Here is an 18448-nt window from a genome sequence, read left to right as displayed (position 1 = left end):
CCGCTCCGTGTCCGCCCCCACCGAGCGCAACCTGTTTCCGCTCAGCAAATGCTTTACTTGTACAAGTTCTTCATAGCAGGTCTCTGCAAACAGGCTGGAGACGGGGAGAAGGGCTGCTTCCGCACTAGAGTTGGAGGGAAGGGAGCCAGCTTCGAATGGCGCGTATACCCTAGCGTCTGGCCCACAAACCCTGCGGAAGCGCGGAGGGGGCGTGCAGAGGGTCAAGCCTGCTGCTCGGGTTAGAGACGCAGGGTTAGCTCCACCTCAGTCCACCTTTCTGCCGGCCCCGCCCCATTTCCGTCAGTCCCGCCTCCTACCTGGGTCCCCGGCCTCGTTTTCTTATGCCCCGCCGTATCCTTAGTCGCGCCCTTGAGTGACTTATTGCATCTCCGCCAGTCAGGTCCCAATTTCTTGGAGTTCTTCTTCCACTCTTCGCCTGCCCCTCCCCTCCCCGTCTGTCTGCCCCGCCCCTATGCTCTCGGTCCCGCCCCACCCCACACATGGCCCGCCCCTTATCTGCATGACCCGGCCCCGCCCGCTGGCCCTGCCTCTTTCGACTTTCACCTTGGCTGAGCCGCCCACGGTTGGGCGGGCGCTTGGGTTGGCTGGGCTGGTAGGACTTGGGAAGTCGGACGTCTGGGCGCGGGGTGCGGTTCCGCGTGTGGAATTCTGACTGCGCCCGCCCGTTCAGGTTAGGTATCTGGGAGTAGGCGCTGCGCGCACCTGGGGCGAGGAAGCCGGTAGGAGGAAAAGGAGCGGCCAGTTCTGAGAGCGGGTCCCGAGAGAGAGTCCCCAGTCCCGCAGGTCCCCGCCCAGCCCGGGGCGCACCCGCTTTGTGCAGTCCGTGCAGCGAGCACGCCAGCTCGGCACTGGAAACGCCGCTAAGGTGCGCGGCCTGGCAGAAGATCGCGAGGCCCGCCTGAGAGCGCGAGGTGCGGCCGTGGCCGCCGGACGCGCCCTTCCAGTTCGAGTTCAGCCGCAGAGACCGCTGCTTCTTGGAGTAGTGGCTTGAAGGAGGAAAGTGGGTAGCCGCCTCACACAGCGCCTCCCCCAGTCCTCTCCATCTCACCGGTGGGGGAACCAAAGCAGGACAGAAAGCCACTTTGGTCTGGGGGCAAGTTGGGGCCCAGGAAACTGACCCAGAATTCAGGGCTCCCGTCTCTGGGGCAGGGACATCTGGGGACTCCTGCAGGGGCACAGTCTGCTCCCCCCATCTTGGGCCCTGAAGCTGGGTCCAGTTGTGCCCACCTCATCACCTCCTGTACCGACTTGAAGGGCACAAAGCCCAGACTCATCAGCTTGAACAACATCTCTAAGAACAGGGTTTGCAAGCCCTGGGGATCACAGACCCGGCTGTTCCTCACCTTGCCTAGGGGCAGAGGACATGGGGGCAGGTAAGGAAGAGCCTCCCCCTGGCCAGGTCCACTCCTGCCCCACCAGCCTTGCCCCTCACCCAAGCACTGAGTGAGTTGGTGGCTGTCAGTGAGGACACCCAGGTAGTCTTTGAAGCTTACGGTTCCATCACCTGGGAAGAGAGAGAGGAGGGGGTGCTGTAGGTGCCTACCCCCTGCCAAAGCCCTACTCTGCATACGCATTAGGGGCTTGCCAGCAGTTCGAGGCATAGAGCATCCAGTCCTGCCTCTGGCCAAGTGTTGTCCTAGGTTGAGTGGGGGAGAAATAGCCCTTGCCCTTGGGAGCCCCAAGTCAGGATGATTATCACAACAGGAATGTTTAGGGACTCCGGGATAGGAGTGTTGATCAGGGCAGGCTTCCTGGAAGAGGGAACTTTAGAATAGGACCAGGCCCAGGATTTTGTGGGCAAGGGAGGCGTTCTTCAGGGCTCGAGGTGGGAGAGGACAGGAGGGCAGGGACAGGGCCACCCACCACCCAAGTCTGCCTGCCGTAGAACCTCACACATCTCCTGAGGGCTCAGCTGGACACCCACATGGCACTGGGCAGCTTTCTGCTGCGCATGTCCATGGTGCCTGTCGGGCTGGAGCTGAACAGTTTGAAGACATCCTGGAACGCTGAGGGTGGGGAGGGGGGCAGGTGGGCAAGGTGAACCACAGGCACATGAACCCTGAGATTCACCCACTCTAGCTCAGATGGGACTGAGGACTTGGGTTCACCAACCCCCTGTGCATTATAACTTAATGGAGAATAGTGGCTGCTGTGTGTTGGCACTTGTTAAGTGTCCATTCAATTCTCATGTCCAAAAATTGAACTCAGGGCCCAGGTTCGATCCCTGGTCAGGGAAATAGATCCTGCATGCTGCAACTAAAGATCCCGCATGCTGCAATGAAGATTCCCGCACGTGGCAACGAAGATCCCGCGTGCCGCGACTAAGACCCGGTGCAGCCAAATAAATAAATAAATAAATAAATATATTTTTTGGCGGTACGTGGGCCTCTCACTGTTGTGGCCTCTGCCGTTGCGGAGCACAGGCTCCAGACGCGCAGCCTCAGCGGCCATGGCTCACGGGCCCAGCCGCTCTGCGGCATGTGGGATCCTCCCGGACTGGAGCACGAGCCCGTGTCCCCTGCATCGGCAGGCGGACTCTCAACCACTGCGCCACCAGGGAAGCCCCATAAATAAATATTTTAAAAACAACGACAACATGCTCACTTCGGCAGCACATATACTAAAATTGGAATCATACAGAGATTAGCATGGCCCCTGTGCAAGGATGACACGCAAATTCATGAAGCATCCCATGTTTTTTATATGTACATATAGCTGATTCACTTTGTTGTACAGCAGAAACTAACACAACATTGTAAAGCAATTATACTCCAATAAAGATGTTAAAAAAATAAATAGATAAAATATATGTAACATAAAAAAAAATGTAATGAACATTCTCAGTTCACAGGCAGTACAAAAAGAGGCCAAATGCTGGACCTGGTCCAAGACTTGTAGCTTGCTAACCCCTATGTTACTGTATATCTGTTGCAATTCTAAGGATCTATAAATATTAAATCATTCTAGCGATCCTATTAAAAAAACCCCAAACAACAACAACAAAACAAACAACAAAATAACTCATGTCCAAGGCCACACCACCAGTAGGGGCAATGCTGGGCTTTGGACTCGGGTAGTCTGGCTCTGGAGCTACGATGCCGAGAGGCTCTAGGAGCCCTGCTGGCACCTGGCCTGTAGTAGGCACTGAAAATTATTGATGATGAATAGAATGATCCTGCTTTGAGGGGTCCCTGCCAGTGTCAGGGCATGATCTTTGCAGGGACATTGGGCTCCCCAAATGTAGAAATGATTCCTTCCAGCCCTACTCCCACAGCTCCAAACCCCAGCGGGGCAGGGACCTCAGATTCTTGTTTTCCATCCTTTCTCCCAGTTTCCCTTCTTCCTTTCATCCTGTTCGTCCATCCACCATCCATCGATCCACCATCCAAATACCTTGCTATCCACCAATCCCATCCCTCATTCCCTCCTTCACACACACACACACACACACACAGCAACAAGCTCTGGGATTGCAGAGATGAGCAAATGAGGCTGGCATGGAGAGGTTACAATACAATCACTGGCTTCTCGCTGTGTCCCCAGCCTCTGGGCAGGCAACTCCATTGTATTCTGCTCCGAGCACCCCCTAGTTTTCCTCCCTGCTCCCAGCCCTGAGGCCCTCACCTGCCAGCTGCCTGGGTGTCAGGGGTAGCGGGTTCTTGTCTGCAAAGCCGCCTCGCGGGAAGGAGGCTGGAAAGGCTTTTGTACCTGCTGCAGAGAGATGCCAGGGCCAGGCAGGCCTTTCCCCAAACCCAGCACCCCAGGCCTGGCCTCAGTCCCTGCCCTCACTTCTCAGACCCAGCGCTTGGGCCTGTCTGTACTGTACGGGTGGCCGCAAGGCCCTTGAACTCCCTCGCCCCCTGGGACGGCTGCTCAGCCCGTGGCTGTGGCCGCTGCTGCTTCTGTCTGGGTCAGCAGGGCACGCGCTGCTGGAGCCTCCTCCCCCGTCCTCCCGGCCTGCTCCTCTCCTGGGTCTCGCGTGAGCAGTCTTTGAGGCTTCTGTGGAGGCCTTGGAGGCGGGGAGAAGACAGGGCCGAAGGGCCCAGCCCACCTGAGTGCTCGGACTCCAGGGGACCTGAGACCAGACCTGTGGGTGCACAGCTTCCCCTCCCCGGACCCGCGCCGCCCCCGCCAGCCTGCACCCACAGTCCTCCCTCTGGGGGATTCCGGGGGCAGTAGCTTGGAGGAGTGGCGGACCTTCCCCCTGCCCTCGTCCCCTGGACGTTGTCTTTGCTGATGGTGATATCTTGGCCTTCCATCCTCTGCTGCCTAAAGGGCAGTCACAGGCTCGGAGGCCGGTCCAGTGTCCCAGGTCCACTGTCCCCAGGCTGGCTTCCGGGTGGATCTTAGCAACTTTTGGCAGCGGTGCCCTTCTCCCTCACCACTGGCCTGCTCCCCTCTGCTGGGGAACCTGCAGTTTTGTCTTTTGTGTTTCTGCCTCCCTTAAGGCATGTAAATTTGTGACTCCACTTGGAAGCTAACAGGATGGTTGAGGCTCAGGGGAGAAGCAGGCCCCAGAGGCCCCAAGTCAAGGCGTGGGAGGGTAGGATCTAGCCAAGTTGGGACTGTGGCCCACCTTACCCCAGGACCCCCAGGAGGGCAGGATCCCTTCCTCCAAACGATGCAAACCCACAAACCACATTAACAAAATACTCTGGGAAGATGCATCCCAACAGCCAGATGACCGTTCTGGCCCAGCCCCTCCCCAGACACTCACCTCTGGGTCTCTTCATCCTTCCTTCCAGCCTTCTGCCCCCTTCTCTGGCCCTGTGGCCCATTCTTAACTGCTCACCCCTTCCTAATCCCATTTTCCCAGGCCCTGGGCACCTCCCTTCTCAGCCCCGTCTCAAGGTGGGGCAGGATTCTGAGGATCTGCAAGGTGGAGATTTCACTGCACGGGGAGCCTTGGCCCAGAGTAGGTCTCAGGGCTCACCAGGTCCCAAGCCTCAGCGCTGCCTCTCCTTCTCTTCCTCCCCAACTTCCCTCTTCCTGCCCATGTCCATCCCCGCACTCCAAGCTCTCTTCCCTCCTTTGCTGCCATCTCCTCTTCCAGAAGCTTCTCCACATTGCCTGTCCTCCCCCACCGTGGGGAGGCTTGTGCGTTTGTGTGCATGTGTCTGGGTCACAGGTACTGTGTTTGTGTGTGCCTGTGTGCACGGCATGTGTGGAACATGCTTCCTCGGTCTGCATGTGGCTATGTCATGTGAATATCTGTATGTGTAACATGCTGGTCAGCTGCTGGGGTGTGTGTGTGTGTGTGTGTGTGTGTCTGGGTTGCATGCAGAAGTGCATCATTACACATGGGCTCTCCCCTACGCTGGAGGTACCTCGGACTCAAGGCAGTGGCCCCTGGAGGACCAATCCTTTAGCTTCATTCTTGCTCTCCTTCAAGCCCTGGACACCACCTCTTTCCCATGCCAGGCCTTCCCCATGGAGAGAAGCAGGAAGAGCTCCTTCCAGAAGCCTTCTCACCTGCCCAGCCCCACCCCCAGCAGGCTCTCGCCTCAGGCGATCCCAACATGCCCCCTTTTACATCTAAGAAACAGAAGCCTCAGAAAGGGCACCACTGAGGCCTTCCCTAGTCACGAGTGTGCTGCTGGCTGGGAGGTCCGGCTGGGTTCGGGGGAAGTGGGACCACCCATGGGGAGTGAGCAGGCACAAAACAGGGCTGGCAGAGCCCTCAGGGGGCAGGGGCTGCTGGGGTAGCTACAGTGGGGGTGGCATCCCTAAAAAAATCGAGACCAGGATGCCGCAGCCAGAGGAGTTCACTGGTCCAGGAGAATTTGCACAAAAAGTCTGAGGCGGGGGCCGGCACTGTAGGCTTTATTGGTTTTGTCTAGTCTTCTCTGGGGAAGTGGGGGACGACAGCTTAAAATGGATTTTCAGCAATAATGGACTCCCTCCCGAACTGCAAGGCAAAAGAGAGAGTGTCACTTGGGCCTCGGTGGGAAGGTCAAAAGAGAGGGGTGAGCCAGAGGCCTCTCTGAGGAAGGCCCTGGGGCTAAGAAGGCCTCTTCCTGCCATGCTGATGGGCGGCTGGTGTTCTGTTGTGTTCATTCAGCACCAGGAAGCACGGGGTGCTGGGGAACCCCGTTTCCTCATTCCTGGCTTGATGGAGGTGTCCTGGGCCCAGAGCTGGGGCCATCGGGTTCTCAGTAGGGAAGATACTAGCCTGAGCATTTCCAGTGAGGGTGAGGCTGTCTGTGCTCTGGGTGAGAAGCCTCCTAACGCTAGGAGGACATTCTAGTTCCCACTTTGAAGCCAGGTCCTTGTCCCTGCCCTGGAGCACTTACCCTCCAGGCCTCCAGCCCTGGCCTTGGCACTGCGCCTCAGCCCACCGGAACCTTGTTTCCAGCAGCCTTTATAAGGTCACTGAGGTTGAGACACCACAGCCCACCCATCCCCCAGCCAGTCCCTCATTCCACTGTCCCCACCCCCACCTGGCTGTGTGAGGAATGGGGCCACCTGCACATCATAACACAGCCCCCTCCTGGGGGAGCTTTGGGCCAGCCTCACTTACTCTTTCCCAGCTCCTTGCGGCTGCGGGGACATGTTTGGGGGCTGGAGAAACTTCACTTCCCCTTCAATGGTGGCCCTCTTGAACCCTGGCTTGCTGAAGTCAAGGTAAGGGTGAGGGAAGTGCTTGTCTTCCTGCTTTGAAGTATCCTGCGGCTCCCTGGCTTCCAGTAGTTCCTCTGGTGGCTTCTCTAGCGCATCTTTAGTGAGGTTTTCCTGCTCTGGCTTGTCCACGGTGGGCTGGGCAGTGTGATCCACAGTGGGCTCCGTGGAAGGCGTCATGGCCATTTGGAGTGGGGCTTTGATCACATGCCCCAAATTGGGCAAGTCCCTCCTGCTGGAGGAGGCCATGGCCAGGGAAGATGCGAAGTTGATCAGCTCTGCCAGGCCGATGGTTTGTGGGGAGGGGGACGGCTGGGGGCTTGGAGGCTGCTGGGAGACTTTGTCTGGAAGAGCTGGCTGGGCACTGGGGGCCTGGCTCTGCTTCTTGGAGCACACAGTGTCCTTGGGGGCCGACGGCTGGTCTGGGTGGCAGGCGGTCTCTTTTGTGCTCTCCTTGATGGGCTGCACGTTGATCTCCTGTTGCAGGCTGTGTTCTGAGGCCTGGACGAGCTTGTCTGCCCAGAAGAGGTGTTTGGAGGTCTGCACACAGATGGAGCAGTGGTCGGTGGACACCGGGTCCTCCTCTGTGGTACTCAGGTAGCTGGAGTTTGACCTCACACTCCATCGGCTGATGTCCTGCTGCATTAGCCCCTCCATGTAGGGGTGGAGTGACTCTGTTTTATACCCCTGTGGCTCAGGGTCTTCACTGAAGGGTTCCAAGTTAACCACCTTCAGCTTGGTCTCTGTGTCCAGCTTGGCCTCGGGCTTGAGCATGACAACCGGGCGCATCTCTGGCTGCGGGAAAGGCTTGGGCTTCCATTCTGGCTCCAGTTCTGGGTCTAGGCGCAGGACCTCTTTGTCTGGGTGCTCCAGCTCTAGCAATTCTTTCTCCAGCTGAAAGGTTTCAACAGAAAGCTGAGGAGGCGCCTGCCCCCCAGAGTCCTCCCCGTCACCCATTCCCTGCCCTGCCCCCCTCGTGCTTCTTCTCACTTCCTTTCCCACGCTTGCCTCTTCCAAGTGACCTGCCTAGAGCAGGGAGGTGGTGTGGGCAGCTGGTGAGGGCGGGTGTGCGTGCTCGTGCCGACACTGGCCTGGTGCTAGGGTACCAGAGTTGTGCAGGCTAGGGGCTGGTCGGGCTTTAGAGAAGACAGGCCCCAAAGAGCCCTGCCCCTGGACTCCCACCTCCCCATAAGATGTGACGCTGCCCATTGTTACCTCCATGTCATCTTCCTCTTGTATTGGTTGGAACTGGTTTTGGTTTATGCCACCCCTAAGACAGAAGAAGACAGAGTGGGTGACGGGGCTCCATGGGGTGGCTCCAGGGGACGGTGTCTGGAGCCCTTAAGGCCCCCTGCCTTGTACACGAGCTGGCAAGATGCCCTCAGCTCACTCCCCTGTCTGTGCCCACTCCCACCAAGAATTCCAGACTCATTCTCAAACTTCAGTGAGTTCTGGAAGCGCCTAGAGAGCTGGCCAAGTTGCCCCCCGCCACCCGCAAAAGAGGGATACAGTTGGTTGGAGGTGAGGCCCAGGAATCTTCATTTTAATCCAGCATTCCAGTGAGCCAGTGCCCTTGAAAGCGGCTCCCCGCAGAGGGAAAAGCCCAGAGCAACGCCCTCTCCGGGACCTGCCTGCTCTCAGCTTGGCAGATCTGAAATGCAGGGGTGCATATGGAGGGTGCCCTTGGTTCTTGTTGGTATTTGGCCGTTGCCCTCAGGGCTCAGCCACTGTGACCCCTCTCCTTCTTTAGGCAACTGCCCACCTTCCCTTGGACAGCTCTGTCCTCAGAGAAAGGCAGCTCTAAGGGGTCAGGTCCCATCCATGTCTTGGGTGTGCCCCAACCCCCCCAGTCCTCCTCCAACTTCAGGGGCTGGGGGCAGAAGCAGAGGAGGATAGTACCCCCACCCCCTGCTGCCTTTTGGCCTGGATACTGCCCTTGGGGAGATTTTGGAAACGGGCAAGATAGAAGGAGATCCTGGGTGGGTACACATGAAAACCTCACAGCCATGGCAGCTGGTGAGGGCTGGTGATCTTGGAGGGTTGGGGAGAGGTCCTACGATGATGGGGGGGACTAGTTCTCACTGTGTATCCACAATGTCCACCGACTCCTTGTCACAGCAGGGAAATCCATTGGCACCTGGCAGGGAGAAGGAGGTGAGGGCAGGGGAGCTGCAGGCGGGGACAGTCCCTGAGGGGTTCTGGAGTCTGGGCTGGTGGTGCTGCTCCAGCCACCCCCTCCCTCCCTGTCCCTCACCTAAGCCCATGTGCCATCCCCTCGCCCATCCTGCCCCTCGTCTCCTCGCCCTCCCTTGCCAGGGTCACCAGCCCTATCCTCCACGTCTGTCCCTCCACCTTCCGTGAGCCATCACTGTCCTCCATTAGGGCGCATACTAACAGTGGTCACTTCCGCTCATCGCGGGCTTCTAGCCCAGGTGTTGTGTGGAGCACTTTATATGCTTTAGCTCATTGATTCAACACAAAAAATGAGAAGAGGTTCATTTGCCCAAAGTCCCTCAGCTGATCGTTCAGGAAGTCAGGACCTGAATGCAGATTTCACTCAAGAAACTCTTTACTCCCCTGTCCCGCATGCCGTCCTACCCTGGAGCCTACAACTGTGTGGGGTTCCCCATCGCACCCCAGATGAACTTCACCTTTCTCCATTCCTGCCCCCCTGCCCCATTTCTCCACTCTCTCTGGCCAGGCTTCAGATTCGCCACTCACTCTAACCCTGGCCTCTCCCGCCCTGAAATCTGTCCTCTCTTCCCCTGGCTTCTCACACCATCACACCCTGGGGTCATCTATCTCCAACTCTGGGCCAGAGTTCTCACCCCAGGCGCTGGATTTGAGGTGAGGCTGACACCCATCTGGTTATTTATGAGCTCCAATCATCCTCTGCAGGAGAGACTGACTCCTTGGGGGAGGCCCCCCCCCACCCCAGTCCCCTTCCTGGAAGCTTGTATCTTTTATTGCAGAAGCTTCTTTTGCATCTTCTGGGGATAGGGGCCACCAGGCTGTCCCATTCTCTGCTTCCTAGCGTACTGGATAGAAGTTGTTGGTGGGGCCATCATGGCAATGGGCAAGCTGGGTCCCTACGAGCCTGGAGTGTGGCAGGAAGTGACAGCCTTGGCTCTGGCTGAGAAGAATTGCTCCCAGGATTAGGCCAGAAGGATTAGAATGTGCTGTGGCCTCTCCTTAGAGATGTAGAGGTTGGGGAGTGTCCTTGAATGGCTGGTGCTGTGCCTGGGATTTGGCTTCCTCCATGTTCAGTCTGGGCCTGGGATCCAGAGTGCTGGGCTAAGAGTACACCAGGGACAGGCTCACAGTGCTGGGCTCAGTGGCCTCTTCAGAACCCATCACCTCCTTGACCACCATGCTTCCTTCGACCATCCCTTGGCTTTCTCTCCATGTCTCTCTTCCTTTGCAATTCTACCTGCCCCAAGTGCTGCTATTCCTCAGGCTTCTGACATCAGAGACTTCTTTTGCTTGCTTTACAAAGTTTCCCTGGGAAATTTAATCAACACCTGCAGCCTTAAACCTTCCATAAACAGCAACTGGATCTGGATAGAAGGGTAGAAATTATTATAGTGTAAACCTCATTGCAGCACTGGGGGATGGAAGCAAAATCTGAGGTTGATTCAACTTGGGGCCTCTGTCTCCAACTTGGAGCCTCTGTACCTAACTTGGGGATGTTTTATTAGGGATTCAAGTGACATTCTGTAGTGCGTGAAATCATTTCAATTTCCAATTTTGGGTTGCTATTATATAGAAATGTATTGATCTTGTATCCTGTAACCATCCTAAAATCTTATTAGTTCTAGTAATTTTTTTTAGATTCCATAGGGTTTTCTATGTAAACAATAATGTTCGTGACTCAACACAGTCTTACTTCTTCGTTCCCAACCTGGATGTCTCTAATTTCCTTTTCTTGCCTTATTGCACTGAGAATAATCTCCAGTAAAATGTTGAAGAGAATTGAGAGTGGATATCCTTGCTTTGCTCCTGAGCTTAGGGGGAAAGCATTCAGTATTTCACCATGAAGTATAATGTTATAATTTTTCTCATAGATGCCCTTTATCAGGTTGAGAAAGTTCCCTTCTATTCCTAGTTTACTTAATTTTTAAATAGGAAGGGATGTTGGATTTTATCTGATGTTTTTTCTGAATTTATTGAGACTATCTTATGGTTTTTCTTTTATATTCTGTTAATATATTATGTAAGTTATATATAGCATATATTATGTTAACCTATGTTACATATTATTCTGTTAATAATTCTTTTATAATTTGTTTATGGTGAAATAAATTGATTTTTAAAAGAAATTTATTTATGGCTGCGTTGGGTCTTAATTGCCGCACGCGAACTTTCTCTAGTTGCAGTGAGTGGGGGCTACTCTTCGTTGTGGTGTGTGGGCTTCTTATTGTGGTGGCTTCTCTTGTTGCAGAGCACAGGCTCTAGGCGTGTGGGCTTCAGTAGTTGTGGCACGTGGGCTCAGTAGTTGTGGCGCATGGGCTTAGTTGCTCCGTGGCATGTGGGGTCTTCCCGGACCAGGGCTCAAACCCAAGTCCCCTGCATTGGCAGGCGGATTCTTAACCACTGCGCCACCAGGGAAGCCCTAAATTGATTTTTTTAGACGTTAACTCAATCTTGCATTCCTGGGACAAATCTCATTTGATCATGATGTACTATCTTTTTATACATCATTGAATTTGATTTGCTAACTTTCAAAAAGGATTTTCACATACATGTTCACGAGGTATATTGGTGTGTAATTTTCTTTTCTTATTATGTCTTTGTTAGGTTTTGATATTCTGGCTTCATAGAATGAGTTGAGAAGTACCCCCTCTTCAATTTTCTGAAATAGTTTGTGTAAAATTGATATTATTTCTTCTTATGTTTGGTAGAAATCACAAATGAAGCTTGTGGACCTGGGCTTGGAGTTTCCTTGTGTGAAGGTTTTAAATTACAAATTCAACTTTCAAAAATAGATACAGGGCTATTTAGCCTATCTATTTCTTCTTTTTTATTGTGGTAAAATATACATAACATAAATTGCCCTTTTAAAACTATTTTTAAGTATACAGTTCAGTGGCATTAAGTACATTCACATTGTTATGCAACCAACACTATCCATCCCCAGAATATCTATTCTTCTTGAGTCAGCTTTTGGAGTTTGTAATTTTTTGTTAAAGGAATTTATCCATTTCACCTAAGTTGTCAAATTTGTTGGCACAATTTGTTCCTAATATTCCCTTGTTATCTTTTTCATATCTAAAGAATCTGCAGTGATGTCACCTCTTTCATTCCTCATGCTAGTAATTTTTGTCTTTCTTTTTTTCTTGTTCATTTTGGCTGGAGATTTATCAATTTTGTTGATCTTCTTGAACCAGCCAGAGATATGTCTGATTCCTGTCTGGTCACCCTAAAGTGACATCTGCCAGGCAATAGGCTCCTGAAGTCATAGGTTCCCAATCAGCTTTTTATGATTTCACTATTACACATGAACAACCAAGCATCACCAGGTATTTGAGAAAACTGCTAACATAGGAGTGACAGACCAAGAGAAAAAAGCACTCCAGGGTACCAGAGGTAATTTGAGAAACTGAAGGAAACTTAAAAACTCTAATCATCTTCAGAGATTCAGAAATGAAGATATTCAACAATATATATATTGCATCCAGAAAACAAGAACAGGATACTATTTTTAAAAAAATTAAGAAAAGAAAGAGCTTTTTGGCAAATAGAATTGGAAAATAAAATACAGAGACTATTCCTAGAAAGTAGAACCAAAATATCAAGGCAATGTGAGAGAAAAGGATCAAAAGGAAATCTAGGGCTTCCCTGGTGGTGCAGTGGTTAGGAATCTGCCTGCCAATGCAGGGGACATGGGCTTGAGCCCTGGTCTGGGAAGATCCCACATGCCACGGAGCAACTAAGCCCATGCGCCACAACTACTGAGCCTGTGCTCTAGAGCCTGCGAGCCACAACTGCTGAAGCCCACGCACCTAGAGCCTGTGCTCCACAACAAGAGAAGCCACTACAGTGAGAAGCCTGTGCACCACAACGAAGAGCAGCCCCCCACTCATCACACCTAGAGAAAGCCCACGCGCAGCAATGAAGACCCAATGCAGCCAAAAATAAATAAATAAAATAAAGTTAAACGGAAATCTAATTCCGGGTTATAGAAAGGGGATTCAGAAAGAATGGAGCATATGGAGAAGAAAAGAGAAATCAATATTTCCCTGAGCTGAAGGATGTCATTGGCTTAAAAAGGGTTCACTGAATGCCCAGCACTACAGATGTCAAAAGATCTTTGCTGTAAAAGTTCATTGCACCAAGAACAAAGGATTCCTAAATGTTTCTAAGTGGAAAAACAAGTCACCTACAAGGGGAGGAGAATCATACTGGCAGCAGAGTTAGCAACAAAGGTTGTCTTTAAAATTTCTGAGGAAAATGGTTTTTAACCTAGAATTTTATATCAAGCCCAACTATCATTTCAGCCATGGAAAACTCAGAAAATGTACCTCTTTTTTTGGGGGGGAAGTTATTTGAGGATGTGCTAAAGCAAAATAAAGGTGTAAAACAAGAGAGTCAGGAATGAAATAGTGTGTCCACCCCTGGAAAGAAGCTAAGTCCCAGATGTTAACTGTATAGAGGCCTACAACCAGTACACATTGGTGCAGGAGAATAGAGGATCCTGAGCAGTAGGTCTCTGAAATAAAGAAGATCTGACAAGGTAGTTGGCTAGATATAGAGGTTGAAGAAAACAAAGACTATAATAAAAGCGAAGAGTACAAGGAAAAGGCCACTAAAAGCTCCAGGAAAAACAAAAAGCTGTATGAGAAAGAAAAGGTAGTTGTGGTACCTTTTCTGGCCCTGCAGTGAACAGTTGTTATGTAGTCACAATAAGGTAAATCCTGTTTATTAACTTTCAACTTTTAGAATCAATATATAAACAAAATTTGGAAAACATAATTATGGTTATGGGACACTATGAATGTTACCGACCTTGATATTAAAAAAACAAAAATACAGGTTAGAGGCTTTGGGAGGTGTAAGGCAGGGAGGAAAGCTGAAGGGAAAGGTAGGGTCACTAAAAACTTCATCTTACTATGTGTGGTGTCAAAAGATATTCTCTAAAGTTGATGAAAAAAATAAAGATATAAGTATATTAAATTTACAAAGGTTATCAGCATATCTAAAAACAATTGAAGTTGGGAGGATGGGGAAGGGTGGTGTCATTAGAGCAAGAAAGTGGTAATGTCTAGAGCTGATAAACCAAGAAAAAGCCTGTGAGCTTGTAGAGAGATAAGAAGGTAACTAGGCAGAAAAGCTGTTCACATGAAACAGGAGTGGTTGCTCTGAGGAGTGCGGCTGGGGGTGTGTGGTACAGGGGATTCTGGTTTCTCAGCACTGAATAAGCTCTTCAGTACTATTTAACCACATGCATATATTTCTCTGATAAAGTTAAAAGAAAATGTTGAGCCCCAGCTACTGGCCAGGCACTGTGCTAGGGGCAGAGGAGATAGTGATGGACATACACAGTCTCTGCCCCCTTGGAGCTTTCAAGCCTGTGGCTGTGACCGCAGGAGACCCTCCAATCTCTATTTCTTACTCTCACTTCTCCTGAGTTCTAGACTCAAACTGCAATCACTGATTACACATTTCTCCCTCAGGGGGCCTCAACTTCACCTTGTCCAAAACACTACGGATTCCTTGTCAAAGCCTGGAATTCCCCTGTTTCCTATTGTGATGTTGCTCAGGATTCGCCTCTTCCTGAAGACCTTCCAGATTCTACCTTGAGGTGCTGAGCTAGGGACTCCTCGTCCAGTTGCCCCCACCCCACCCCTGCGGACTTCCATCTAAGCACACAGCTTCTTGCTGACCCTCAGTTAGAGGTGGGTCGGGTGCGTGGGTTGCTCACTTTGAATCTCTGATCCTCTACACGGAGAGTCAGACATAACATGGATGCCCAGCAGAAGTCTGTGCAAAAAAATGGTTTCCTTATCCCTCTCACCCTGCCAAACCCTGAGGTTTATCCCCCCTTTCTGACCTCAACTTCACACCCTGGTGTCCAGACTCTAGCCTGGCCAACACGGTTCTGCATGTCTGACCTGTCTTCCTTTCCAATCTCTCATCTCTCGATAACTTCTGCCTGATTCATCCTTCATCCTATCACCCCAATTAGAGATCTGGGTCATTTGTGATCCTCTCACTTCCCCAGCTTCTGACCTTTCCACCACTGCTGTTGCTGACCTTCTCTTCTGACACCAAAGTCAACACAAACCCAGGACTCACTACCCCTCAAAACTCAGTTCTGAGTGCTTTGCACACATTCGATCCTCAGAGCCACTCTATGCACAGGTGGCCACGACTCTCCTCTTACAGATGAGGAAGCTTGCACAAGTCACACAGCTCTTAAGAGCAGTACCATGACCTGAACACAAGTCGGACTGGCTCCAAGCCCTGTGGTGCTAACCATTGTGCTGTCTGAAATTTCTTTAGGTCTCTAAATGGACCACTGAACCATGTCCCCCCACCCCCATCCCCACTGGGCATCTCAATGACTGCAGAGTGAGCCTGCTGCATCACCCCTGCCTCTGCTCACATCCAGACTCTAGGGTGGCCTCAAAGATCCTGCATGGTCTGATCTCTGCCTTCTTTTTTCATCTCCTGGTATCCAGTTCCTTGCCTTGCCCCAAGCCTAAGACACCCTGGAGCATGGCAGGGTCTTTTGTGCCCCAGTGCCTTTGCACGTGCTATTTCTGATACTCAGAAAGTCTCTCTACTGACAAAATCCTACTCATGCCTGACAGCCCAAATCTCCATTGTCGTCATCTCAGTGATAAACCTAGCTATCCAACCTACATTTTAATTTTTAGTTAACTCATCAGACTCAGGGCCTAGCACAATACTAAGCACTTACAAATAATAAATGCTAGCGAGGGTGTGGAGAAAAAGAAACCCTCCTATACTGTTGGTGGGAATGTTCTCACTATGGAGAACAGTATGGAGGTTCCTTAAAAAACTAAAAATAGAGTTACCATATGATCCTGCAATCCCACTCCTGGGCATATATCTGGAGAAAACTCTAATTCAAAAATATACATGCACCCCAATGTTCATTGCAGCACTATTTACAATAGCCAACGCATGGAAGCAACCTAAATATCCATGGACAGATGAATGGATAAAGAAGATGTGGTATATATATATATATATATATATATATATATATATATATATATACACACACACACACAATGGAATATTACTCAGCCATTAAAAAGGCTGAAATAATGCCACTTGCAGCAACATGGATGGACCTAGAGATTATCAGACTAAATGAAGTAAGAGAGACAAAGAAAGACAAATCTCATATGATATTGCTTATATGTAGAATCTAAAAAAAATACAAACAAACTTATTTACAAACTAGAGACTCACAGACACGGAAAACAAACTTATGGTTACAAAAGGGAAAGCGGGGGTGGGGGGGCGGGTAGGGATAACATATACACACTACTAGATATTAAAATAGATAACCAACAAGGACTCACTGTATAGCACAGGGAAGTATACTCAACATTTTGTAATAGCCTATAAGGGAAAAGGATCTGAAAAAAAAGAAATATATATAATATATATATATATAATATATATATATATAACAATTACTGTGCTGTACACCTGAAACTAATATGACATTGTAAATCAACTATACAATTAACAACTAAAATAGGAGTTCTCTGGTGGTGCAGTGGTTAAGAATCTGCCTGCCAGTGCAGGGGACACGGGTTTGAGCCCTGGTCTGGAAAGATCCCACATGCCGAGGAGCAACTGAGACCGTGAGCCACAACTACTGAGCTCGCGTGCCACAACTACTGAAGCCCACGCATCTAGAGCCCGTGCTCCACAACAAAGAGAAGCCACCGCAATGAGAAGCCTGCACGCCCCAACGAAGAGTATCTCCTGCTCGCTGAAAGCCCGCGCACAGCAATGAAGATCCAACGTAGCCACAAATAAATAAATTTATAGGTAAATTTATAAATCAATTTATAAAATAAAATGCTGTTCTCTGCTGAGACTAACAAACAAAAAAAAAGAAAAAGAAAAAAAGAGTAAGTCCTGGAGGGGTTACAGTAACTGTTGCAGGAGGGATTTAAGTCGTCTGCATCAATTTGTTTGCCTTAGGCATTTGGGACGGGGGAAAGCTGCTCTCTGGTAGCTGGTTCTTGGCACGTTTTGAAGGCTGGCCCATGTCCTCCTGGGAGCGAAGGTCCTGAGAAGAAAGCCTCCATTTCGGGGGAGGGGGGATCTGAGCCCCCATTATTAGAAACCTGGGAGATCCAGGGCCCTGAGGGGCAAACATCTTTGCTCGTTGGTACAGAGAAGAGTGCAAAGCAAAACGGATGCGCTCAGTAAACATCTGTTGAAGCAGATTGCTTTTCCCTGCAAAAGCTCCAAGCATCAACCAGGAACAACTTGATTTGATTTGGGGGTGGTTCTCGGCAGTTTGGGATGCTTCATGTGTCGTTTCTGGGCACAGGGCCACTGCTCTTTCTGGGTACCCTGAAGCCCTCCAAGAACCCGCCGGGTCTGCGGCCTCCACCCCTCGGTGTGCACGTGTGTACACACACGCTTGTGCACGGCGCAGGGCCAACGCTGGGTGGGTGTGGTGGTCAGGGTAGCACCGCGCCTCATCCTCGCTGGGATCGGTAGGGTTTTGGCTGGGGTCGACCTTCCTTTCAGGCGCCAGGCAGGGGCCCCGGCCGATCCCCGCCCCCGGCGCCCCGCCCCTCACTTTAACTTTTCCCGCCCGGCCCCGCCCCGGCCGTCCCTCCGCGCCCGGCCCCGCCTCGCCGCGCGCCCGCCCGCTCCCACCTGTCACCCCCATGCTGACCGAGGCTCTGTCTGGGAGACGGGGAGCGGGCTGGTGGCTGCTGGCCCTCCGCCTCCAGTGCGCTCTTTGGTGGCGGGCTGTGGAGGGCGGTGGAGATGCCGGGGGGGGGGGGGGGGGGGGGCGCCGGCGTCTGTGATGTCGCCGCCTCTGTGACATCCCTGCCGCGACCCCTGCGGGCAGGGAACAGCGCTCACGATCCCGGCGCGTGGGTGGGCTTGGCGTTGGGGGGCATCTTCCGGGCTGCCCCACCTCGCCCCGCAGCCGGATGCCCCTCTCCCGGAGACATGGGGCGGCTCTGCTCTCTGCAGCAGGCCCAGATTGGTGGGGGGCGGCGACCTGTAAGCCTGGGGCGTGCTAGGCTGAACTTTGCACCTGCCCTGGGCACACTGGCACAAGGCCGCTGCCCCTTCCGTGCGCCCAGGACCCTCCAAGAACCTGCTGAACCTGCCACCTTTACCCCAAGTTGTGCACGTGTGTCCAGTGCACACACAGTGGGGCACAGCTTTGGGGTGCAGGGCCAGACTAGATAGGGCACCCTGTGTGCTGGTGGCGTCCATCCTCAGACAGGGCCTCTCCCACCACCAGGGAACCGACTTTGGGAAAGTCATCTCTGATCACCTGCAGACACTTGGGTGGCTGGAAAGGCTGGGAGTGCAGGCTCACCCCCAGTTCAGTTCCCGGGAAGCCGGGCCTCAGGGACAGAGGAGGGGCAGGGAGTGGGGGGGGACGTCTTTGTTCTGGGCATGTGGTCTGTCCCCACCTATCCCTGCTGGGTCAGTGCCCAGGCCTCGACACCCTCCTGCTCCTCCCCTCAGCCTGGCAGTGTTCTGCCAGGGACTTCCCTGCTGTCGCTGGGTGGGGGATCTTGCCTGACTGGTCTGAATGGATAGCTCAGAGGCAGAACTGGAA

The 18448-nt window shown here is 52.1% G+C and overlaps 1 protein-coding gene and 1 pseudogene across 2 annotated transcripts; both read right to left on the bottom strand.

Annotated features, from left to right (window-relative positions):
• Positions 1–53: 53 nt before the first annotated feature.
• Positions 54–4280, bottom strand: LOC308607067 (EF-hand calcium-binding domain-containing protein 3-like; annotated as a pseudogene). Its single transcript has 9 exons — positions 4219–4280; positions 3945–4030; positions 3646–3729; positions 1885–2027; positions 1438–1525; positions 1249–1353; positions 829–1007; positions 565–723; positions 54–190 (listed from the first exon to the last, which is right to left on the bottom strand). The product of its transcript is annotated as an EF-hand calcium-binding domain-containing protein 3-like (transcript).
• A 1471-nt stretch (positions 4281–5751) lies between these two features.
• On the bottom strand, positions 5752–17825 carry SPATA32 (spermatogenesis associated 32; the record flags this gene model as incomplete). The annotated part of the gene is made up of 6 exons (XM_081218657.1): positions 5752–5929; positions 6542–7665; positions 7855–7909; positions 8722–8776; positions 17540–17616; positions 17734–17825. The coding sequence occupies 6 exons, from the start codon at positions 17823–17825 to the stop codon at positions 5845–5847; spliced, it is 1488 nt and encodes a 495-aa protein (XP_081074783.1). The 3' UTR covers positions 5752–5844.
• Between the last annotated feature and the right edge of the window lie 623 nt (positions 17826–18448).

Source organism: Mesoplodon bidens, assembly GCF_964165515.1.
Source record: "Mesoplodon bidens genome assembly, chromosome: 19".
Taxonomy (NCBI): Eukaryota; Metazoa; Chordata; class Mammalia; order Artiodactyla; family Ziphiidae; genus Mesoplodon; species Mesoplodon bidens.
Note: the sequence above shows the minus strand (reverse complement) of the source record. Positions and strands in the feature narration are given on the sequence as shown.